General features: G+C 44.0%; 1 protein-coding gene across 1 annotated transcript in view; it reads right to left on the bottom strand.

Annotated features, from left to right (window-relative positions):
* LOC124606372 overlaps window positions 1-19,894 on the bottom strand; it is a 70,198-nt gene extending 50,304 nt beyond the window's left edge. The window contains exons 1-2 of the mRNA XM_047138356.1: window positions 19,720-19,894; window positions 7,330-7,550 (exon numbers count right to left, since the gene is read on the bottom strand). Coding sequence (XP_046994312.1) covers window positions 7,330-7,550; window positions 19,720-19,894 — 396 coding nt within the window. The remainder of the gene's footprint in view (window positions 1-7,329; window positions 7,551-19,719) is intronic.
* Window positions 19,895-20,946: the final 1,052 nt, after the last annotated feature.

Below are 20,946 nucleotides of genomic sequence, written 5' to 3'. Positions count from 1 at the left end.
TTCTGTTCTCTTTTTATGAAATTATAACAATTACTCTGTAAAATAAAGGTTTTCCAAATGTGAATCATGTTCAAAAGTACAGGGTCATGTACCTAGGAACAAATATTTTGTTGCAATTTAAAAACTTTGCAGTAGAGAGAAAACCTTGTCAATACGGTATTTAATACTCTACTTGTAACATTATTGCTCAACTACACACTAACGATCAGCGAGATAAATCAAATTGAGCAGAAGTATCATCAAAAACATGTTACAGGATAAATAAATTTTGAAATAGGAGCTGTAGGGAACTAACACAAACTTCCATTTTCAAGGATGGTAAGATTCTTAAGACATTAAAGAAACTGATTTCTTTCGAAGTATCATATGCTCCACAGTAAGATCTTCGTCTGTTCGAAGGTACAAGAAGGCGCATGACGGACGAGGTATTGATAAACCGACAACATATCGTATAAATTAGTTCTAAAATTACTAACATAGCACTATAAAACATGTTGTTGCTGTTGTTGCGGTCTTCAGTCCAGAGACTGGTTTGATGCAGCTCTCCACGCTACTCTATCCTGTGCAAGCTTCTTCATCTCCCAGTACCTACTGCAGCCTACATCCTTCTGAATCTGCTTAGTGTATTCATCTCTTGGTCTCCCTCTACGATTTTTACCCTCCACACTGCCCTCCAGTACTACATTGGTGATCCCTTGATGCCTCAGAACATGTCCTACCAACCGATTCATTCTTCTGGTCAAGGTGTGACACAAACTCCTCTTCTCCCCAATTCTATTCAATAACTCCTCATTAGTTATGTGATCTACCCATCTAATCTTCAGCATTCTTCTGTAGCACCACATTTCGAAAGCTTCTATTCTCTTCTTGTCTAAACTATTTATCGTCCATGTATCACTTCCATACATGGCTACACTCCATACAAATACTTTCAGAATCTATACTCGATGTTAACAAATTTCTCTTCTTCAGAAACGCTTTCCTTACCATTGCCAGTCTACATTTTATATCCTCTCTACTTCGACCATCATCAGTTATTTTGCTCCCCAAATAGCAAAATTCCTTTACTACTTTAAGTGTCTCATTTCCTAACCTAATTCCCTCAGCATCACCCGACTTAATTCGACTACATTCCATTATCCTTGTGTTGCTTTTGTTGATGTTCATCTTATATCCTCCCTTCAAGACTCTGTCCATTCCGTTCAACTGCTCTTCCAAGTCCTTTGCTGTCTCTGATAGAATTACAATGTCATCGGCGAACTTTAAAGTTTTTATTTCTTCTCCATGGATTTTAATACCTACTCCGAATTTTTATTTTGTTTCCTTCACTGCTTGCTCAATATACAGATTGAATAACATCGGGGATAGACTACAATCCTGTCTCACTCCCTTCCCAACCACGGCTTCCCTTTCATTTCCCTCGACTCTTATAACTGCCATCTGGTTTCTGTACAAATTGTAAATAGCCTTTCGCGTCCTGTATTTTACCCCTGACACCTTCAGAATTTGAGAGTATTCCAGTCAACATTGTCAAAAGCTTTATCTAAGTCTACAAATGCTAGAAACGTAGGTTTGCCTTTCCTTAATCTAGCTTCTAAGACAAGTCGTAGGGTCAATATTGCCTCACGTGTTCCAACATTTCTACGGAATCCAAACTGATCTTCCCCAAGGTCGGCTTCTACCAGTTTTTCCATTCGTCTGTAAAGAATTCGTTTTAGTACTTCGCAGCCGTGACTTATTAAACTGATAGTTCGGTAATTTTCACATTTGTCAACCCCTGACTTCTGTGGGATTGGCATTATTATATTCTTCTTGAAGTCTGAGGGTATTTCCCCTGTCTCATACATCTTGCTCACCAGATGGTAGAGTTTTGTCAGGGCTGGCTCTCCCAAGGCTATCAGTAATTCTAACAGAATGCTGTCTACTCCCGGGGCCTTGTTTCGACTTAGGTCTTTCAGTGCTCTGCCAAACTCTTCACGCAGTATGATATCTCCCATTTAATCTTCATCTACATCCTCTTCCATTTCCATAATATTATCCTCAAGAACATCGCCCTTGTATACACCCTCTATATACTCCTTCCACCTTTCTGCTTTCCCTTCTTTGCTTAGAACTGGGTTTCCATCTGAGCTCTTTATATTCATGCAAGTGGTTCTCTTTTCTCCAAAGGTCTCTATAAAACATAGCACTATAAAATTCTGCAACTGAAGAATTAACTGTATGTACCCAATTGCTTTAATATGCGCTGAGGTGTCAAAAGTTATGGGATAGCTCCTGATATCGTTTGGGACCTCCTTCTGGCAGTCGTAGTGCAGAAATTTGACGTGGCATGGACTCAACAAGTTGTTGGAAGGCCTCTGCAGACGTATTGAGACATGCTGCCTCCATAGTCGTCCGTAATTGCGAAAGTGTTGCCGGTGCAACATTTTGTTTACGAATTGACCTCTCGATTATGTCCCATAAATGCTCCATGGGATTCATGTCGGGCGATCTGGGTGGCCAAATCCTTCGCTCGAACTGTCCAAAATGGTTTGAAACGAGTGGAGAACAATTATGGCCCGGTGACATGGCGCACCGTCATCGATAAGAATTCAATCGTCCATGAATGGCTGCAAATGGTCTCCAAGTAGCCAAACATAACCATTTCCAGCCAATGATCGATTTATTTGGACGAGAGGATTGAACCCATCCACTGCAAACAAATCCCACACCATCATGAAGCCACCACCAGCTTGCACAGTGCCTTGTTGACAACTTGAGTCCATGGTTTCGTGGGGTCTGCGTTACACTCGAACCCCATCATCAGCTCTTTCCAACTGAAATCTGGACTCATCTGACCAGGTCACGGTTTTTCAGTCGTCTAGGGTCCAACCGATGTGGCCACGAGCCCAGGAGAGGTATTGCAGGCGATGTCGTGCTGTTAGCAAAGGCAGTTGCGTCCGTCATCTGCCGCCATAGTACATTAACGCCAAATTTCGCCATACTGTCCTAACGGATACGTTCGTCGTACGTCCCGCATTGATTTCTGCGGCTATTTCACGCATTGTTGCCTGTCTGTTAGCTCTGACAACTCTACGCAAAGGCCGCTGTTCCAGATCGTTAAGCGAAGGCCGACAGCCACTGCGTTGTCCATGGTGAGAGGTAAGGCCTGAAATTTGTTATTCTCAGCACAGTCGTGATTTGTTCATCTCGGAATATTGAATTCCCTAACGATTTTCGAAATGTTATGTCCCATGCGTCTAGCTCCAACTACCATTCCGCTTTCAGAGTCTTCTAGTTCTTGTCGTGAGGCCATAATCATGTCGGAAACCTTTTCGCATGAATCACTTGAGTACAAACGACAGCTCTATCAATGCACTGCTCTTTTATTCCTTGTGTACGAAATGCAACCATCATCTGTATGTATGTATATCGGTATCCCATCACTTTTTTCACCTCAATATGTTATACATCACTCGAGAATGTAAAGCGGAAATAATTACAAATGCTACACAAAACACAACCTCATGTCTAACAGAAACAAAAACAGTAAAGAAATGGTGGAAACTGCTTATGGTGGTACCTAGTTCGCATTCTTTCATGTGGTTCTAGAATCAGTCACTAGACTGAAGTACTGACCAGAAAACATCATGTGTTCCTAGGCACACTATCCTCTAGATATAACATTCTTTCCTACTGCCGAAATCTCTTGTCGCGATAACGGGAGTGTTACACGTCTCGACAGCACCCCAGCCCATTCCACAGTGTTCTCTTGACATGGTACCTAGCGCCTTCTCTCTATTTCTCAGGGTGAAGAAACCTTTGCGTCGCAGGCATTTCAAGAATGACGACGACGTAATTTGGAGGTGGAATGTTTCCTGAACCGCCAAAATACAGACTTCTGCAATGAAGATCGCTGCCATGTCATCCATTGTTGGGAAATATACGCTGCACTGACGGGTGCCTATGTGGAGAAGGACTGACACCTTCACCAAATTTCATTGTTGCTGCTTGATTTATTAGAGGAGATAATTAAAACTAACGCATTCTTTATGTTACTCGAAGAGAAGGAGGGCGCTAGACGCTACAGTGAAAATATGTCTCTACCCATCTGCTATGAAGTGTATAATACCCAGCAGTCGTGATTTATCGAAATTACGCTTTTCCGGACTGACATCAGGCGAATACTAGGGTAGTTCCTTTCACAAGACTCCGTCCGTATTTGTTTCCCCATCCTCACCCTGCAGGTCTAGTGCTCCTTCCGTACTGACATCCATGTCAATGGGACGCAAGATCTTGCTATCCGATTCTCCTAGGCATGTTCAAAGTGTTAAATGGGAAAAATTCTTATTATTGCAAGAACCGAATTCCTAGTTGCCCTTGCGTTGCAGCATACACTGATGATACAAAACTTAATGAAAATCTTAATGGCGTGTTGGTTCATCTCTGCAACCCAATACAGTCGACGCCCTGCGTATTCGGCAAGTTATTGGTAGGCCTCCAGAGGTACGTGGCACCATATGTGAATGCACAGGTCACGCAGTTCCCGTACATTACGAGCTGGTAATTTGTGGGGGCAGAGCTGGTGTGCATTAGTGGTCCACATGTCCAGATGTGATCCACTGGGTTCAGATCAGGTGAATTTGGTGGCCAAAACACCAACATGAGTTCACCGCCATGCTGTTCAAAGAAATGCAGCATGATTGTGGCCTTAGGACACGGCCAGTTGTCTTCTCGAAGATCCCATCGGTGTAGGGGAAGACATCAAATAGGTTATCCATAATAATGGTACATAGTCCACAACTGTCGTGGTCCGCACGTAATGTGAATTGACGGTTCTATGGTGTATAGTAATGAGCTTATGTTATTTGCGTCATGCGAAAGGAAAACGATGCTTTTTTTATTGAATGTGCATATGCAACACAGACTCATATGTATCAAACAATGGAAAATCCAGGATGTAATGTAATTTAATTTACCTGCGAAACCAGTCATGTGGTCTACAAGCTAAGCTGCAACCACTGTGCTGCATTCTATGTAGGCATGACAACCAACAAGGTGTCTGTCCGCATGAATGGCCACCGACAAACTGTGGCCAAGAAACAAGTGGACCACTCTGTTGCTGAACATGATGCCAAACATTATATCCTTCATTTGAATGACTGCTTCACAGCCTGTGCCATATGGATCCTTCCCACCAACACCAGCTTTTCTGAAATACACAGGTGGGAACTTCCCCTGCAATACATCCTATGTTCCCGTAACCCTCCTGGCCTCAACCTTCGGCAGTCACTGTCCTCACCCATCCAGCCCCTTCCTTGCTCCCATTCCAACACTATCATTCCACTGTCACACCCCGTCTTTTTCTCTCTCTTTTTTAATTATTTTTTATTTTTATCTTTTTTATGTTTTTCTCTCTCTCCTTTTCCACTAGTTCCTCCACCCTCCTCACCTCTCCCCTGCCCGCTGTCCAACCTACAGCACTTCACTGTCCGCCATCCCCACCATACATCCCTCCCCCTTCTCCCCCCCCCCCCCCCCCAGCCTCCTTTCCCCAAACCAGTCGCCACTCCCATAATGCGCTGGTGCTGCTGCTCGCAGTGTGGTTTCAGTTGCTGGAGACTGCAGTCAAGTGTGTGAGTTGCGTTTGCGTGAGTGTGTGTGTATTATTGTTGACAAAGGGCATTGGCCGTAAGCTTTAAGTGCGAAAATCTTTCTATTGTGCCTATCTGCGACTCATATGTATGTTGTTATGGTTGTGAATGAAAAAAATAACAATGCAGCAGAACGGTTAATTAATATTATTGTAATATTACAGCTGCGAGTGCCAGCGATGATGTGCTACTGTAATTGAGATAACAACGCTCTTTGCTGTGAAAAAGAGCATCTATGCCTTTTGTAATTTTGGAGATAAGGAATGGCGATTGGACATTGTTTTTTGGGGGTCAGATACGTAGTTTGCATCTAGATGTAATTTGAAGTGCAGATGAGATACAACTTGTAATCGCAGTTACCAATAATAAAAAATTTATTTTGTGAAAAAGAAGGTAAATATCATCTACGAACCTTTATTCGATGTTCGATCCCCGGACCTTCATAAAACGATTGGTGTGTTTTGCAAACCAGTGCATAGTGATTTCTTCACAAATTAACAATAATGGGCAAATTTGCAACGATCACACTCCAAACGACGCGAAATATTTCGCCGTCAGTTTGTGTGTTAAAGACGTTCCCTAAGCGACCAGTTTGTAAGCAAAAAGATATCATACTGCTACTGTTGTTCAACCTTCTCATTCTGAAAGTGTTTCCAGAAAATCTTATGGCGACTGCGAGCACTTTAACTGCCACGAGAGACGGGGTTTTCATCGCGAGTTGTAGCAGTTTTATCCGACTTTGTCTGGCGTTCTCTGAGAACCAGAGAAACGGAAATCTCCGACCGCCAACTCATCCTATACCTAACCTGTTCTCTCCTTACAGCAGCCATAAAAAAACATATAGGCAATTTTTTTTTCACAGGTTCTTATATTAGACACCTCAAAATTTTAAAATCTATGCATCTAGGAAAAAAATCAAAAGAGAGTTTAAACGCAGTAGCTGTCTTAACTGTCTCAAAGTCAAAGGTCAAGTTATTTAATTATACCTGTGAAAGCCCAAGTGAATGTCCCCCATGGCATAATACTGCCTCCACTCTGGGGCGCTTTCCACGTTTCGAGCAGCCATTCGCCAGGATAACGGCGTCTCAAGATACGACCATTGACCTGGTATAACAAGAGTCAATCGTCTGAACACAGTCCAGTCTCGATGACCCCGTATCCACTGCAATCACAGCTGACGAAGTCGTTGGATTGAGCATAATACTCTCTCGTCAGATATGACACAGATCGCCGCCTCTCCTGCATTACAGAGCAGGCATGGTCCGACCTCCACGTTCTGCAATGAAGCGTGGACATCCAACAACCTGTCATCTATTCGTGGTTTCACCATCTTTCAGCCTCTTTCTATAGGTGCTGTCTACCGTAGCACGTGAACAGTCGACCAGCTTTTCCGTTTCCGAAGTGCCCGTTTCCAGATGCCGGACCATAACGGTCTTCCATTTGTCGAAGTCTAATATGTCAGTGGATATCTGGTTTGTGGCCCGTATCATCGCTAGAATGGTTCTCCACTGGTTTCTGCTCTGCTTGTATAGTTTCCTTACCGCATCATGTGCTCGAGGCAGTATTCAGTCTCGCGATGGGCCATAGCCATAATGTTTGAAGCTCATAAATGTATCTCCTACTGTATCAACAAACACACATGTATAGTAGAGTATCTGAGAGGAGCAAGGACTAAACTAGTTGAAGTGTCGCTTACCGGGTAGTGGGGGTGATGGCTCGGGACATGAGGATGCGGCAGCGGCAGGGGCTGGTGGTCAAAGCCCCCATGCACGCTGCCTCCGCCCTCAACACCATACGAGCCATAGGAGCCGCCGACCAGACCGGCGCCACCGTAGCTCACACCTATTCCCGGACCACTGACGAAGGAGCCGCCGTGTTCCAGCCCGCCGCTGCCATACGCCCCATAACCGCCAGATGCTGTAACATCAGTACATCGAGTATAGTCAGAGCCAGGTCCATATTCAAATAGTGTACATTTCGAAAAATGAAGAAACTGTAGGACAACTGCTTAACCCACAATCTATTATTGTTTACACTCCATCACCTGGTGTAGAAAAGTGTTCCGAAACTAGTCGTGTACACAATAAAAGATTGTGGACTAAGTGACTGTCCTGTAGTTTCTTCATTTTTCAAAATGGACTTGTACAGTAGCGGCTGCCCCTTAAGAAGAACACTTCGAGCAGTGTGCGTTTGGGACAGCTGCTGTGCTGGGCAGGGCCCTAGTGGAGGTGGTTCACCATTGCTTTCTTCTTGCGAAATAATTGTGTATCTGTATCATGAGGATGACTTGTAGTGCAACTGCAAAAATTACAATTAGTACCGTATAAATGTTTGTCCCGTTTCACAAATATTGTAAAAGTGTATATAAAAGTGTATGTATGTATGTTCTACATCTCATAAACCACTGGATCGATTTCAACTAAATTAGGTACACATATTGCTAACTGTCGGAAAAGAACTCTTGTGGGGGTAAGTACCACCTACCTCACCAACCTCTCAAAAGAATGGAGCTGGAGGTGAAAAGAACGTAGTTCACGGCGCGCGGATAGTCAGGCTATATTCATGAAATATTGGAGAATAAGAGCACCTAATGACTCCCAACAAACTTCACGCACAATTTCAAACATTTACGAGACTTTTTCTCGTTGACACCCTTCACGAAATGATGAAATGAAATGCGCGTATGGCATCGTTGGGCGGGAGGCCCTGTAACGCCGGAAATGCATATCCTCCTATTTCCATCTATTGTATTATAAATTCTTTTCCTTTATTTGTTACTTGAAGATATGACATTTCTGTGTCTTTATATATATATATATATATATATATATATATATATATATATATATATATCGATGTATAATTGGTTTGCTTTGTAAATATTATTTGTATTTTTACGCTGGTTCTTGCCTAGGGAAAACTATGCTATCGAGCGATTACATCGATAGGTCGTGTGGAGAACCAAAGTGTTTAGGATCTTTGGTAGTGTTAACTCTGTCGCGTGGAGCGCGGGCAGAGGAGGAGTCTGGCTGGAGTAGGGCGGTGGAGGAGGTGTGTTGTGTGACGCTCCCACGAGTTGCCGCGCTTTTGGGGTTTGGCAGCATGTAATTGCGCTCGACTTGCTATGACAGTTTCTGACACGGTGTCGCGGACGGGAAGCATTAGCTGGCACACATCAAGAGCCCGTTTCGCCTGGTGACCATGTCGAGAAGAAGGCGCGCCAACATCCAGCTTCTGCAACAGCTACGGCCGACAATGAGTGATTGTCGCCACCTCCTCCATCGACGACTTCAAACCTTCAATCAACCAACAAGGAAGACTGAAAGCACGTAAAGATTTAGAACTGTATGGGAGACCTCAGCTTTTCAAACTATTCCATTATTTTAGTGAAAATACAGCAACTTAGCATGAACCTTTGTTGTTAATTGTCCCAATTGCATTACCATGCAGGATCCCTTCCTTTTCCGGAATGAACCCTAGTGTCGTTGAAATTCAAATGCCAGCATTAAAGTAATATCATTCCATTTCACTGCTTTAATTTCAAAGTTCAGTTAAGGTATTCATAGCTGGCTACAATATTTAGATTACACAAGCACAAATTAAGAGTGCGAGTTTCGTTACCATATTTTAGCTTACCTGTGACTGCAGCTCAGCTTTGTACGTACTTAATTTTACTGTTGGTAATTGTTCAGAATCATTTAATTCAAGTTCAAAGTTAAATCTCTTATTTCTAAATTGCGTAGATTCAAGTAGCTTTTGAAATGGTTGTTGAGGTAGCCCAAGACTAACCTTATTTTATTGAATTTCGTAGTGCTTCAGAAACAAAGTTCTCTATTAAATTCAATCACTAAATTAACTTTCAATTTTCCGGTTTTATTAATTCTTTTGCTAAATTAGGTCAGAGTGTAGCGAAATTTATTACTTCTGAAAAACATTCAGTTTTCACACAACACGTGTCAACCTTCAGTTGCCACGCTTTTAGTGCTAATTATATGTGCATTAATCTTTCATTTTCAGTCATTATAGTAGTTGTCCATAGGACTGGCGACCGTAATTTCCCCAAATCTCAAATATCTAATTAACGCCAATTAATTGTTAACGTAACGACCGCACATTTACTCTCTTTATTAAATTTACCCTTTTCTCAAAATTCATTTCCACCAATTTCATTTGCATTTTTCCTTTCATTTAGATGTAACCCTTTCCTCCCTCTTTACCGACAGATTAATTTCGGTGACGATTGCTTTTCCCAAATTTCCATTAGGTACACGCGGTTTAATTTTTCACTGTCATTAAGGTCGATAAGTGAGGGGGAGGTTACAGCCCCATCCGGGGAAGGTCGGCCGCCATGTGCAGGTCTTATTTGAGTCGACGCGACATTAGGGGACTTGGGCGCCGGTGATGAGGATGAAATGATGATGGAGACAACACAACACCCAGTCCCCGAGCGGAGAAAATCTCCAACCCGATCGGAAATCGAACCCGGGCCGTTTGCATGTGAGGCGAGCACGTTACCACCCAGCTAAGCTGGCGGAAATGTGACGATGAAAGGAAAAACAAAATTATCGCTTACTACATACTCGCTGGTTATACAGCAAAGCTGTTCTATCAGGCATGACGTTTTAATTTATTACTTCTTTACCACTAACTCCATTCGGAAAAAAAATTGCAGACGGTATTCATATATACCACGGACTGTATTCATGTCATATTAGAGAATGAGAGAACTTAGTGGCTTGCAACAAACTTCACACATAATTTCAAACCTTTACGAGACTTTTTCTCTTTTCCTCTACAAAATGATAAAAGGAAAGAAATATTGCTATATATATTTTCACTGTTCACGCAGTAAAACTGCTGCACCAGGCATGACGTTTTAATTTATTACTGTTGGACACACATACATACAGACATGCATACATGTATACATACGCACACTACTACAGTCGAGTTAATTTAAGGAAATCCTTGACACCTGACAGGATTTTTCACAGGTTTTAACTGCGAAGCGTGAATGGCTCTATGCGAAAACGATAGCCATCTATAGAGCTACGAAGGGGCGTTGCCATAGAGACGTTTATAAAATCGCGTTGTAGACACGCGAGGCAGCTGCACGCAATATACAGGAACTGCCCGGGATCGTGTTCCTTAATATGGTTACTGTACTTATGCGTTTATAACTAACGCATATTTCTTGTATGACCGTTTCACAATTTGAAAGGTGTCTTCACGAATACATTGCAAAGAATTTTTTTCGATGCTTCACTACAAGCACTGTTCACCTTTTGTTTTCGTTCCTAATGGAAAACTGGCATCATGAATCCCCGAGCAACGCTGGGTTTGTCAGCTAGTGATCAAATACGTTCAGACATCCTCGGGGGCAGTTTGGCGTTCCTCGATTGCCGCTGCATTATCGCCGTGCTGCCGGAAAGCTCGCTGTTGCTTCCTGGGTGACAGCATAGCTCTAACAACATTCTGAGACAGTTGTAACACCTTAGACTCTCTCCCTTTCCGGTAGTTCGTTGGCCTCTCAGCAGTCCTGTTATTCAAAAACCTGGGAAGTAGATTGCGTACTCAGACATTAAAAAGTAGGCCATGACGGTCGATATAAGCGATTTGTCCCTCCTCTGGTGCAAGGACTTCTGGACCGCTCGAAGAGATTCTTTCCATGTCATTGCACATGCTGCAACGAGGCGACGTTTTAAATCTTCTTGGATCGTCAGAACTTGTGAAGAGACTTCAACTTTGAGTTTACCCCAGAATAAAAGTCGACTGGCGTCAAGTGAGGCGACCGTGTAGGCGAACTTATTTTGCCTTTATGTCCTATTCAGAGATCAAGAAAGGGCTGGGTGAGCTCTTTGCCAGCCACAAGCGAGTAGTGAGCCGGGCACCCTTCACCCGTCGAACTGGTACCACAACCACGTACATCAAGTATTTCAAGTAGTACTTCCTCTAGGATAGCCGGTAGCACTTCGGTAAAAAAAATTGTGCCTCTCTTTTAGCCACTAAAGTTTCTTCAAAGAAGTAATGACCAGTTGCGTAGTCTCCAACAACCCTGTGCCAAACATTCAGAATACACTGGCTGTGGTGTTCAAACTCCTCAGCTAGTGTGGATTCTTAGCAGCCCATTAACGCATATTTCTTATATTTAGCTTTCCATGATTTTCATCGCTAAACAGAAAGAACCTATTGTCCTGATGTCATATCAGAACCGAGCGACAGAATTCCGTGCATCTTCTGTAGTTACGATGGTTAAGCCCCTGGTGAAGTGACCCGTGACACGGACAGAAGCAGTCTAAGTGCAAAATGCAACAACGATGGCCTGATTTTGTCCAGAATCACTCGCCGATTCTCTGGAGCTAACATATGGTATGAGCAATAACTGCCGTAACGACTATTTTCTTCGCTCCGCTCGTTACAGGCTTTCTCCTTAGCCTCAACATTGTGTTCCAGTGCTCTTCCAATAACAATTTCCAGAACGTTCGATGAATTGACACCATCTGTCGGGATGTCTTTTTGCGTACAACTCAACTGTTCTCTTGGCGTTTCGTTTGCGTTCTCCATAAAGGAGTAGCATGTCTAGTTTCTCTTATTTTTTTTTTTTTTTTTTTCAAATTAACCAGCAATCGACACACGTGAACGATACAGACAGCTCAGTTTTCTCTGTGTACCTTTTATGCCGGTATCAGGGTGGAGGGGCACTCTGTTTCCTCCTTATCCGTCGTGACGTATTTCCTTATTTAGGTATGAAATGACGAACTTCTGCATAAGCTGGCAATCGGTTTCATCATAAAAATAATTAAATCCCATGTTTTAAATGGTGTACTTACTATGAAACTAGCAACCGGTTTTTAAAGAGTGAAGCGCTGTTGAATTCGTATCTTTCCGAATAGCGAAACTAGCAGCAGAAATTATCTAAGTTCCACTTGAAAATGTGATATTGATACCGACATCTCCTTAATAAATACGGCTATGAAAAAAGATTATACGTCGTTTAGAGAGGAGTTTCTCACATCTCAACTGGTTGAAAACAAAATTACGCTTATCTTAAGCGATTGCAGAAATATTCTGAGGTGAACAGCTTAGCTATATCGCCTTGTATATACAGATCTAACACTCTCTACTGAAGTCCCGCGACGAGGCATACAAATCAGTCATCTACATGTCCAAGACGGTTAAAATAAGGCCCACTGATGTGTACTCTTTTTTCGAGCCAGTTCAGTAATTTTAAAACAAATCTTCCAAGATCTTGTGCAGAATATCTCCCTGTATATTGGGCGTGAAAAGTAGGTGAAAATGTTAACGCCCGGAGTGCATTAATGAATTCGACCAAGAGGAGGTAGCAACGCCTACCACTGTGGTTACAACAGAAGATAAATTTCATGCATTATCTGACGGTAGTGAGCTCTGGTTGGAACCAGCACGCAGAAATCGATGCAACTATGCACAGCTAGAACGCTGTTCGAATTATTGTTCATTCTATAGCAATGAAACAGACGAAGGTGAATGGGACCCACAGAGATTATCCTACATGTTGTGGTTAATATTCACCGTTAGTCATGGTCCCGCAAATTAATAACCACCCTGAATTGTGCATTTTAATGGGAAAGATTCGTCACTTGTGCTCCGAATTGAAAACTCACTTCAGTCTGGTTCTCTATTTGACAGTAGGTTCTAACAGAACAACTCACGCACTTCTGGCTCGTTTAACATGCTGCAACACGGTTAAAAATGGTTCAAATGGCTCTGAGCACTATGGGACTTAACTTCTGAGGCCATCAGTCCCCTAGAACTTAGAACTAATTAAACCTAACTAACCTAAGGACATCACACACATCCATGCCCGAGGCAGGATTCGAACCTGCGACCGTAGCGGTCGCGTGGGTCCAGACTGTAGCGCCTAGAACCGCAACACAGTTAAACTTCACTAGTTTTAATATTCTAGTATTTTATACTTGATGATGATGGGCAGTTCAACTAATGTACTTTTAATGAAGCTGACATCGGGTGTAGAAGACTACGAATTTATACAGGATTATTCAGCTTCCACTACCGCTGTCGTTTCATGCAACCGCAACGTTGCAGCTGGCCTTCATGAACCACGTGCGAGATCCTCATATTCTGTCACTCGCTACGCACAAACTCTTAGTTCTTCAGAAAAAATGAAGAGGACCTTTTGGAGGAAATTTGACGTTGTTAACTTTTGTACTAGGATACTTTTCCGCTAGAGGCCAACGTTTCCGGGTAATTCAGGAAACACGTGCAAAAGTGACCTTCAAACTTATTTCTACCCCACATTCAACCCCCACCAGTCAGGATTTCTACTACGTTGTTCGCGGCACTCCCTGCTACAACTGTACAAAAATTTTCGGCTGCAGAAACTATTTCCGTTATTCGATCCTTTTGGTCTTTATTCATTGAGCTATTAAGCCACCAGTATAGTTGGCTGCTTCGTTAACATTATTAATTTTAATGTGCCAGTGAGTGTAATGAATGAAAGAACCACTTTTGTAAACGTTATGCTAAAACTAATTACGTTGCCAGTTCGCTCGAGACTTAACCCTTGCAAGCGCAGTAATTTCGTAGTCAGAAGGTCTTCCAAATAAAATTAAGTAATTGTTTATTTTATGCTGTTAAAATTGGCAGAATTGTTAGATACAATTTACACAAACGTCAATTTTACATTTTCTAAGTGCTCGACTATGCCGGTGACATAATAAGAGCAGACAATGAAGACTAAACAGGTCGAACGTGGGAAATAATTCGCGCAGTCGCAAATATTAGTACAGTCATTGGAGGGAGTGCCGTGAACAACATACTAGAAATCCTGACCGGTGGGGACTGAAGGTGGGAGTGGAGGTGCGTTTGAAGGTCACTTGTCACTTTTGCACGTTTATCTTGAATAGCTCGAAATCTATGGCCTCTCGCGAGTTTTCAATTTTACCGTATTTTATTTATTTGGTTCGCTTTAAACGTTTCCGTCCACTGAATTCACGTAAGAACGAATTCTACATGGTGCATTTAACTCGAATGTAAACAATAATGTGTCGACAACGGATAAAGATTATAGGATAAAAAATTCGTTGTTACTTTATCTTTTTCTCTTCCTTCGTACAAAATTTGAACCGGTTCGTACAAGTTTAAAGTATAGAAGTTGCACGCTTCAAAAACCTCTCAGAAAAATGCGTTTTATGCACGTAAAATCCAAACTAAGCGAGATTTTTTTAAACAGTTATGAGTTATCTTAGACCAAAGTCCGATACACAGTTGGACCAAATATGAACTCTCAGTCTCACCCCAATCCGTAGTTATTTAAGGGCGACTGTTATCGCATGTAAAATCCGAACGAGAGTGACTGTTTTTGCACTCAAAATGAGAACAATGTACATACACATAGTGCTCTTAGCTGAACACAGCAAAAGAAATTAATCAATTCGCACCATTTACATGGGTGCCAGCTCCGGTTGGTCGTTCAAACCTTGCTTAAAATACTGTAATACAGCTACAGTAAAACAAATGTTCGAACGGCTGTAGAAATGGCCGCTGGTCCGGGCCAAACCAAAAACTTTTTGCCTCGTCTTCCTTGCTCAGAAGCTGAATACCAAGACCCCTACAAACTGCGATTCTACACGCAGCCTTTTCAGGCATATTTGTTACAGCGCTTCCGCGCTGAGACTATTATAAATAACTGCGCAATCTGTGAGAAGTCTGAGGATAGCATTAATATTGTCTTTAAGGTCAGTAATATGCAATATGAACCGTACTGGTCCCTACACACATCTCTGGAGCACAACTGAAGTTACTGTTACACGTGTCGATGATTTTCCATCCAAGGGAACATTACGTGTATTCCACGAAATCCTCAGTTCAGTTACAAATTTCGCCTTATATCCGACTTGACCGTGCTTTCGATAGCTCGAGGTGCGCAGATATTCATGGGCGCTTGCAGAATATCTACGGAGGCCTGGCGGTAAACAAAAGCACGGTGAGTTGGTGGGGAATGAAACATGGTTTCATAACTTCGAAACGTAAAGAAAACGGCAATCCATGGAGTGAGGCTGCATGACGTCTCTTCGGAAAAAAAAGTTCAAAGCCGCATCCTTAGCCGGTAAAGTCGTGGCGATTCTCTTCTAGGGCTCTGAAGCGGCTATTCTGTTTGATGTCCTCCCTCAAGTTGCAACAATTATCTCTGAAGTATATTGTGATTCCTTCAGGAAATTGAAGAAACGACTTCAACGTGTTCACCGCCAAAAAATGCAAACGAAATTTTCCTTCAACATCTACATCTACAACTACATTTATAATCCGCAAGCCACCCAACGGTGTGTGGCGGAGGGCACTTAACGTACCACTGTCATTACCTCCCTTTCCTGTTACAGTCGCAGGAAGAACGGCTGCCGGAAAGCCTCCGTGCGCGCTCCAATCTCTCTAACTTTACACTCGTGATCTCCTCGGGAGGTATAAGTAGGGGCAAGCAATATATTCGATACCTCATCCAGAATCGCACCCTCTCGAAACCTGGACAGCAAGCTACACCGCGATGCAGAGCGCCTCTCTTGCAGAGTCTGCCACTTGAGTTTGCTAAACATCTCTGTAACGCTATCACGCTTACCAAATAACCCTGCGACGAAACGCGCCGCTCTTCTTTGGATCTTCTCTATCTCCTCCGTCAACCCGACCTGGTACGGATCCCACACTGATGAGTAATACTCAAGTATAGGTCGAACGAGTGTTTTGTAAGCTAACTCCTTTGTTGATGGACTACATTTCTAAGGACTCTCCCTATGAATCTCAACCTGGCACCCGCCTAACCAACAATTAATTTTATATGATTATTCCACTTCAAATCGTTCCGTACGCATACTCCCAGATGTTTTACAGAAGTAACTGCAACCAGTGTTTGTTCCGCTACCATATAATCATACAATAAAGGATCCTTCTTCTCTATGACAACGCAAGGCCTCACACGAGTCAGAGCTCACAAAATTTCACTGCACCGTTCTTCATCACACACCCTACAGTTCGTATCTCACACCTTCTAAATTCCAGCTCTTTGCTCCAATGAAGAATGCACTCCACGGGAGTCAAATGGTTGAAATGGCTTTGAGCACTATGGGACTTAACTGGTGAGGTCATCAGTCCCCTAGAACTTAGAACTACTTAAACCTAACTAACCTAAGGACATCACACACACCCATGCCCGAGGCAGGATTCAAACCTGCAACAGTAGCGGTCGCGCGGCTCCAGACTGTAGCGCCTAGAACCTCTCGGCCACACTGGCCGGCCCCGGGAGTCAGTACGTGGCTGATGGGAAGGTTATTGATGCGGTAAGACCTTGGCTCCGACGTCGACCAGCACAGTGGTACCATTCCGGTATACTGGCCCTTCCAGTAAATGTAAATGTCGTGTGACTAGGGCCTCCCGTCGGGTGGACCGTTCGCCGGGTGCAAGTCTTTCGATTTGACGCCACTTCGCCGACTTGCACGTCGATGGGGATGAAATGATTATGATTAGGACAACACAACACCTAGTCGCTGAGCGGAGAAAATCTCCGACCCAGCCGGGAATCGAAACCGGGCCCTTAGGATTGACATTCTGTTGCGCTGACCACTCAGCTACCGGGGGTGGACACGAAGTAGATGAAGTTAAGGTATTCTCCTACGTAAGCAGCAAAATCGCCCATGATGGTTGGAGCAAGGAGGACATCAAAAGCAAACTAGCACTGCCAAAAAGGGAATTCCTGACCAAGAGAAGTCTATTGGTATCAAACATAGGCCTTAATTTGAGGAAGAAATTTCTGAGAATGTACTTTTGGACCAGAGCATTGTATGGTAGTGAAACATAGACTGTGGGAAAACCGGGACAGAAGAAAATCGAAGCATTTGAGTTGTGGTGCTACGGACGAATGTTGAAAATTAGACTGGAGAAGCCATTGGTTAATCAGGAGGTAAAATGACTTAGGCGGATTCGGAGGGATTTCTGGAATGCAGGATAGAAGGCGACGAAAGCGGTATCATCAGCGTACTGAAGGAGGTGCGCTGGTGGAATTGGTTTGGGCATATTAGCTTCATGAAAGGGAGGAGAGGAGAGGAAAGGAGAGAGGATGGAGCCTTGGGGCACGCCTACAGTGGGAAGGAAGGTGGGGGAAATGGCTCTGAGCACTATGCGACTTAACTTCTGAGGTCACCAGTCACCTAGAACTTAGAACTAATTAAACCTAACTAACCTAAGGACATCACACACATCCATGCCCGAGGCAGGATTCGAACCTGCGACTGTAGCGGTCGCTCGGCTCCAGACTGTAGCGCCTAAAACCGCACAGCCACTTCGGCCGGCGAAGGTGGGGGAGTTGTTGTTAACTGTGACAGTGGATGGGTGATTAGAGGGAAACAATCTAATAAGATTCACATAATTAATTGGAAGTGTGTAAGTTGGGTCTTCGAAAAGGAGTCCGGAATGCCATACATGGTCGTAGGCATACTCAGTGTCGAGGAAGACAAAAATAACAGATTTATGGGTGTTGATCTGGTAGGATAGGAGATGGGTGATGTGCAGGATCTGGTCATCAGAGGAGAAGGTGGGATGAAAACCACACTGGTTAATGGGAAGGAGGTGGTGTTGGTTCAGGTGTTGATGAATGTATCAGACAAGTTTCGAAGACCTTGCTGAACTCTGAGGTGTGACAGATGGAGCTGTGGGAGGAGCCATCAATAGGGGTTTGCTCTGTTTGAGGAAAAATAGGATTTTTAACGTTTCCCACAGTTCCGTATAGTAACATGTAGCGAGGACAGTGGTGTAAAGGGTTGCAATGGTAACTAAAAAGCAGACAGGGCATTCTTTGAGGTGTCAATAGGTAATGTGCTCATAGCCAGGGACTGTGCTGCGTTTTCTGTGAAGTACTTGTCTTGTCTCATGTGCTTGATTCAGGAGTTTAATTCTCTTTGTGGGAATCGAACCCGGTCCCCTTAAGATTGACATTTTGTCGCGCTGACCACTCAGTTACAAAGGGCGGACGCCCTTCCAATAAGGTGGCGTAAGGCCGTCGCGTTGAACGGAGATTCTAAATCTACATCTACATTTATACTCCGCAAGCCACCCAACGGTGTGTGGCGGAGGGCACTTTACGTGCCACTGTCATTACTTCCCTTTCCTGTTCCAGTCGCGTATGGTTCGCGGGAAGAACGACTGTCTGAAAGCCTCCGTGCGCGCTCTAGCCTCTCTAATTTTACATTCGTGATCTCCTCGGGAGGTATAAGTAGGGGGAAGCAATATATTCTATACCTCATCCAGAAACGCACCCTCTCGAAACCTGGTGAGCAAGCTACACCGCGATGCAGAGCGCCTCTCTTGCAGAGTCTGCCACTTGAGTTTATTAAACATCTCCGTAACGCTATCACGGTTACCAAATAACCCAGTGACGAAACGCGCCGCTCTTCTTTGGATCTTCTCTATCTCCTCCGTCAACCCGACCTGGTACGGATCCCACACTGATGAGCAATACTCAAGTATAGGGTCGAACGAGTGTTTTGTAAGCCACCTCCTTTGTTGATGGACTACATTTTCTAAGCACTCTCCCAAGGAATCTCAACCTGGTACCCGCCTTACCAACAATTAATTTTATATGATCATTCCACTTCAAATCGTTCCGCACGCATACTTCCAGATATTTTACAGAAGTAACTGCTACCAGTGTTTGTTCCGCTATCATATAATCATACAATAAAGGATCCTTCTTTCTATGTATTCGCAATACATTACATTTGTCTATGTTAAGGGTCAGTTGCCACTCCCTGCACCAAGTGCCTATCCGCTGCAGATCTTCCTGCATTTCGCTACAATTTTCTAATGCTGCAACTTCTCTGTATACTACAGCATCATCCGCGAAAAGCCGCATGGCTTATGTTGAGAATCAGGGTTTTGCAGCATAAGAGTGGGGAATAGTATGGTATATTGAATTAACCCAACCCGCTTTCAGGAAAAAGAGTTGCATTGCTTATTGAACATCTCTGAATGTGTTCATTAGAATTTTGCCAACAGAACACTTCGTTGTTCCACACTCGGACCAGTCTACTGAAATGCCACGTACCTGGGAAGGCGGAAGCGCTCCTGTGTGAGGAGGGGAGCTGCTGCAGTTGGTCCTCGGCAGCCGGGGGTTCGCTCGCGGAGTCGTTGGCTGCCGCGCCGGCCACGATGGCGCGCGCGGGGCTCGAAGCCAGTAGTGCCACTAGCAGCAGCGCCGCCGGCAGCTTCCCAGCAGCCATGGTGCAGCAGAAGCGCTCCCGCGGCGCCAGGTGGCCCTATATACACGACGGACACTCTCTCTGCCGCGACAAACAGAGCGGCACCGGCCGCCACAATGCACAATGGCAGACGAGGCGCTCGCGAGACGCACGGCACGACGCCGGCCGCTGGGGCCACGCGCTTCCGTGTTCCGCAATCTGCTGTCCTCGGTCTCCGTCACTCACCGCACCTAACCGTACCTGGTACTTCCATGTACCTCTCTTTTCTACTAATTTATTTTATTTAACTTTGTGATCATGATTACTTCCTGTCATCGCTGTTCTCAGTTAACCTACGAGAGGTAATCAGAAAACTTTAATTATCGTCTCGAAAATCATGCAGCAAACATGAAACTTGGTGTTAGTGCTTTTATACAGGGTTATTCCGTGATGATGGTACAGACTTTCGGGAATGATGAAGAAGGGTAAATTATTTGAGGTAACGGACCCTAGTACGGCAACGATGGCTCTGAGCACTAAGGGACTTAACATCTGAGGTCGTCAGTCCCCTAGACTTAGAACTACTTGTACCTAACTAACCTAAGGTCATCACGCACATCCATGCCCGAGGCAGGATTCGAACCTGCGACCATAGCAGTCGCGCGGTACCGTACTGAAGCGCCTACAACCGCTCGAACACAAGGCTAGCAGTACGGCACGTACCAAGTCGAAAGGTACACGACAAAAACTACGATACTGGCCATTAAAATTGCTACACCACGAAATTTAACCGACAGTAAGAAGATGCTATGATATGCAAATGATTAGCTTATCAGAGCATTCACACAAAGTTGGCGCCGGTGGCGACACCTACAACGTGCTCACATGAGGAAATTTTCCAACCGATTTCTCATACACAAACAGCAGTTGACCGCCGTTGCCTGGTGAAACGTCGTTGTGATACCTCGTGTAAGGAGTAAAAATGCGTACCATCACGTTTCCGACTTTGATTGAGGTAGAATTGTAGCCTATCGCGATTGCGGTTTATCGTATCGCGACATTGCTGCTCGCGTTGGTCGAGATCCAATGACTGT

Source organism: Schistocerca americana, chromosome 3 (assembly GCF_021461395.2).
Source record: "Schistocerca americana isolate TAMUIC-IGC-003095 chromosome 3, iqSchAmer2.1, whole genome shotgun sequence".
Classification (NCBI taxonomy): Eukaryota; Metazoa; Arthropoda; class Insecta; order Orthoptera; family Acrididae; genus Schistocerca; species Schistocerca americana.
Note: the sequence above shows the minus strand (reverse complement) of the source record. Positions and strands in the feature narration are given on the sequence as shown.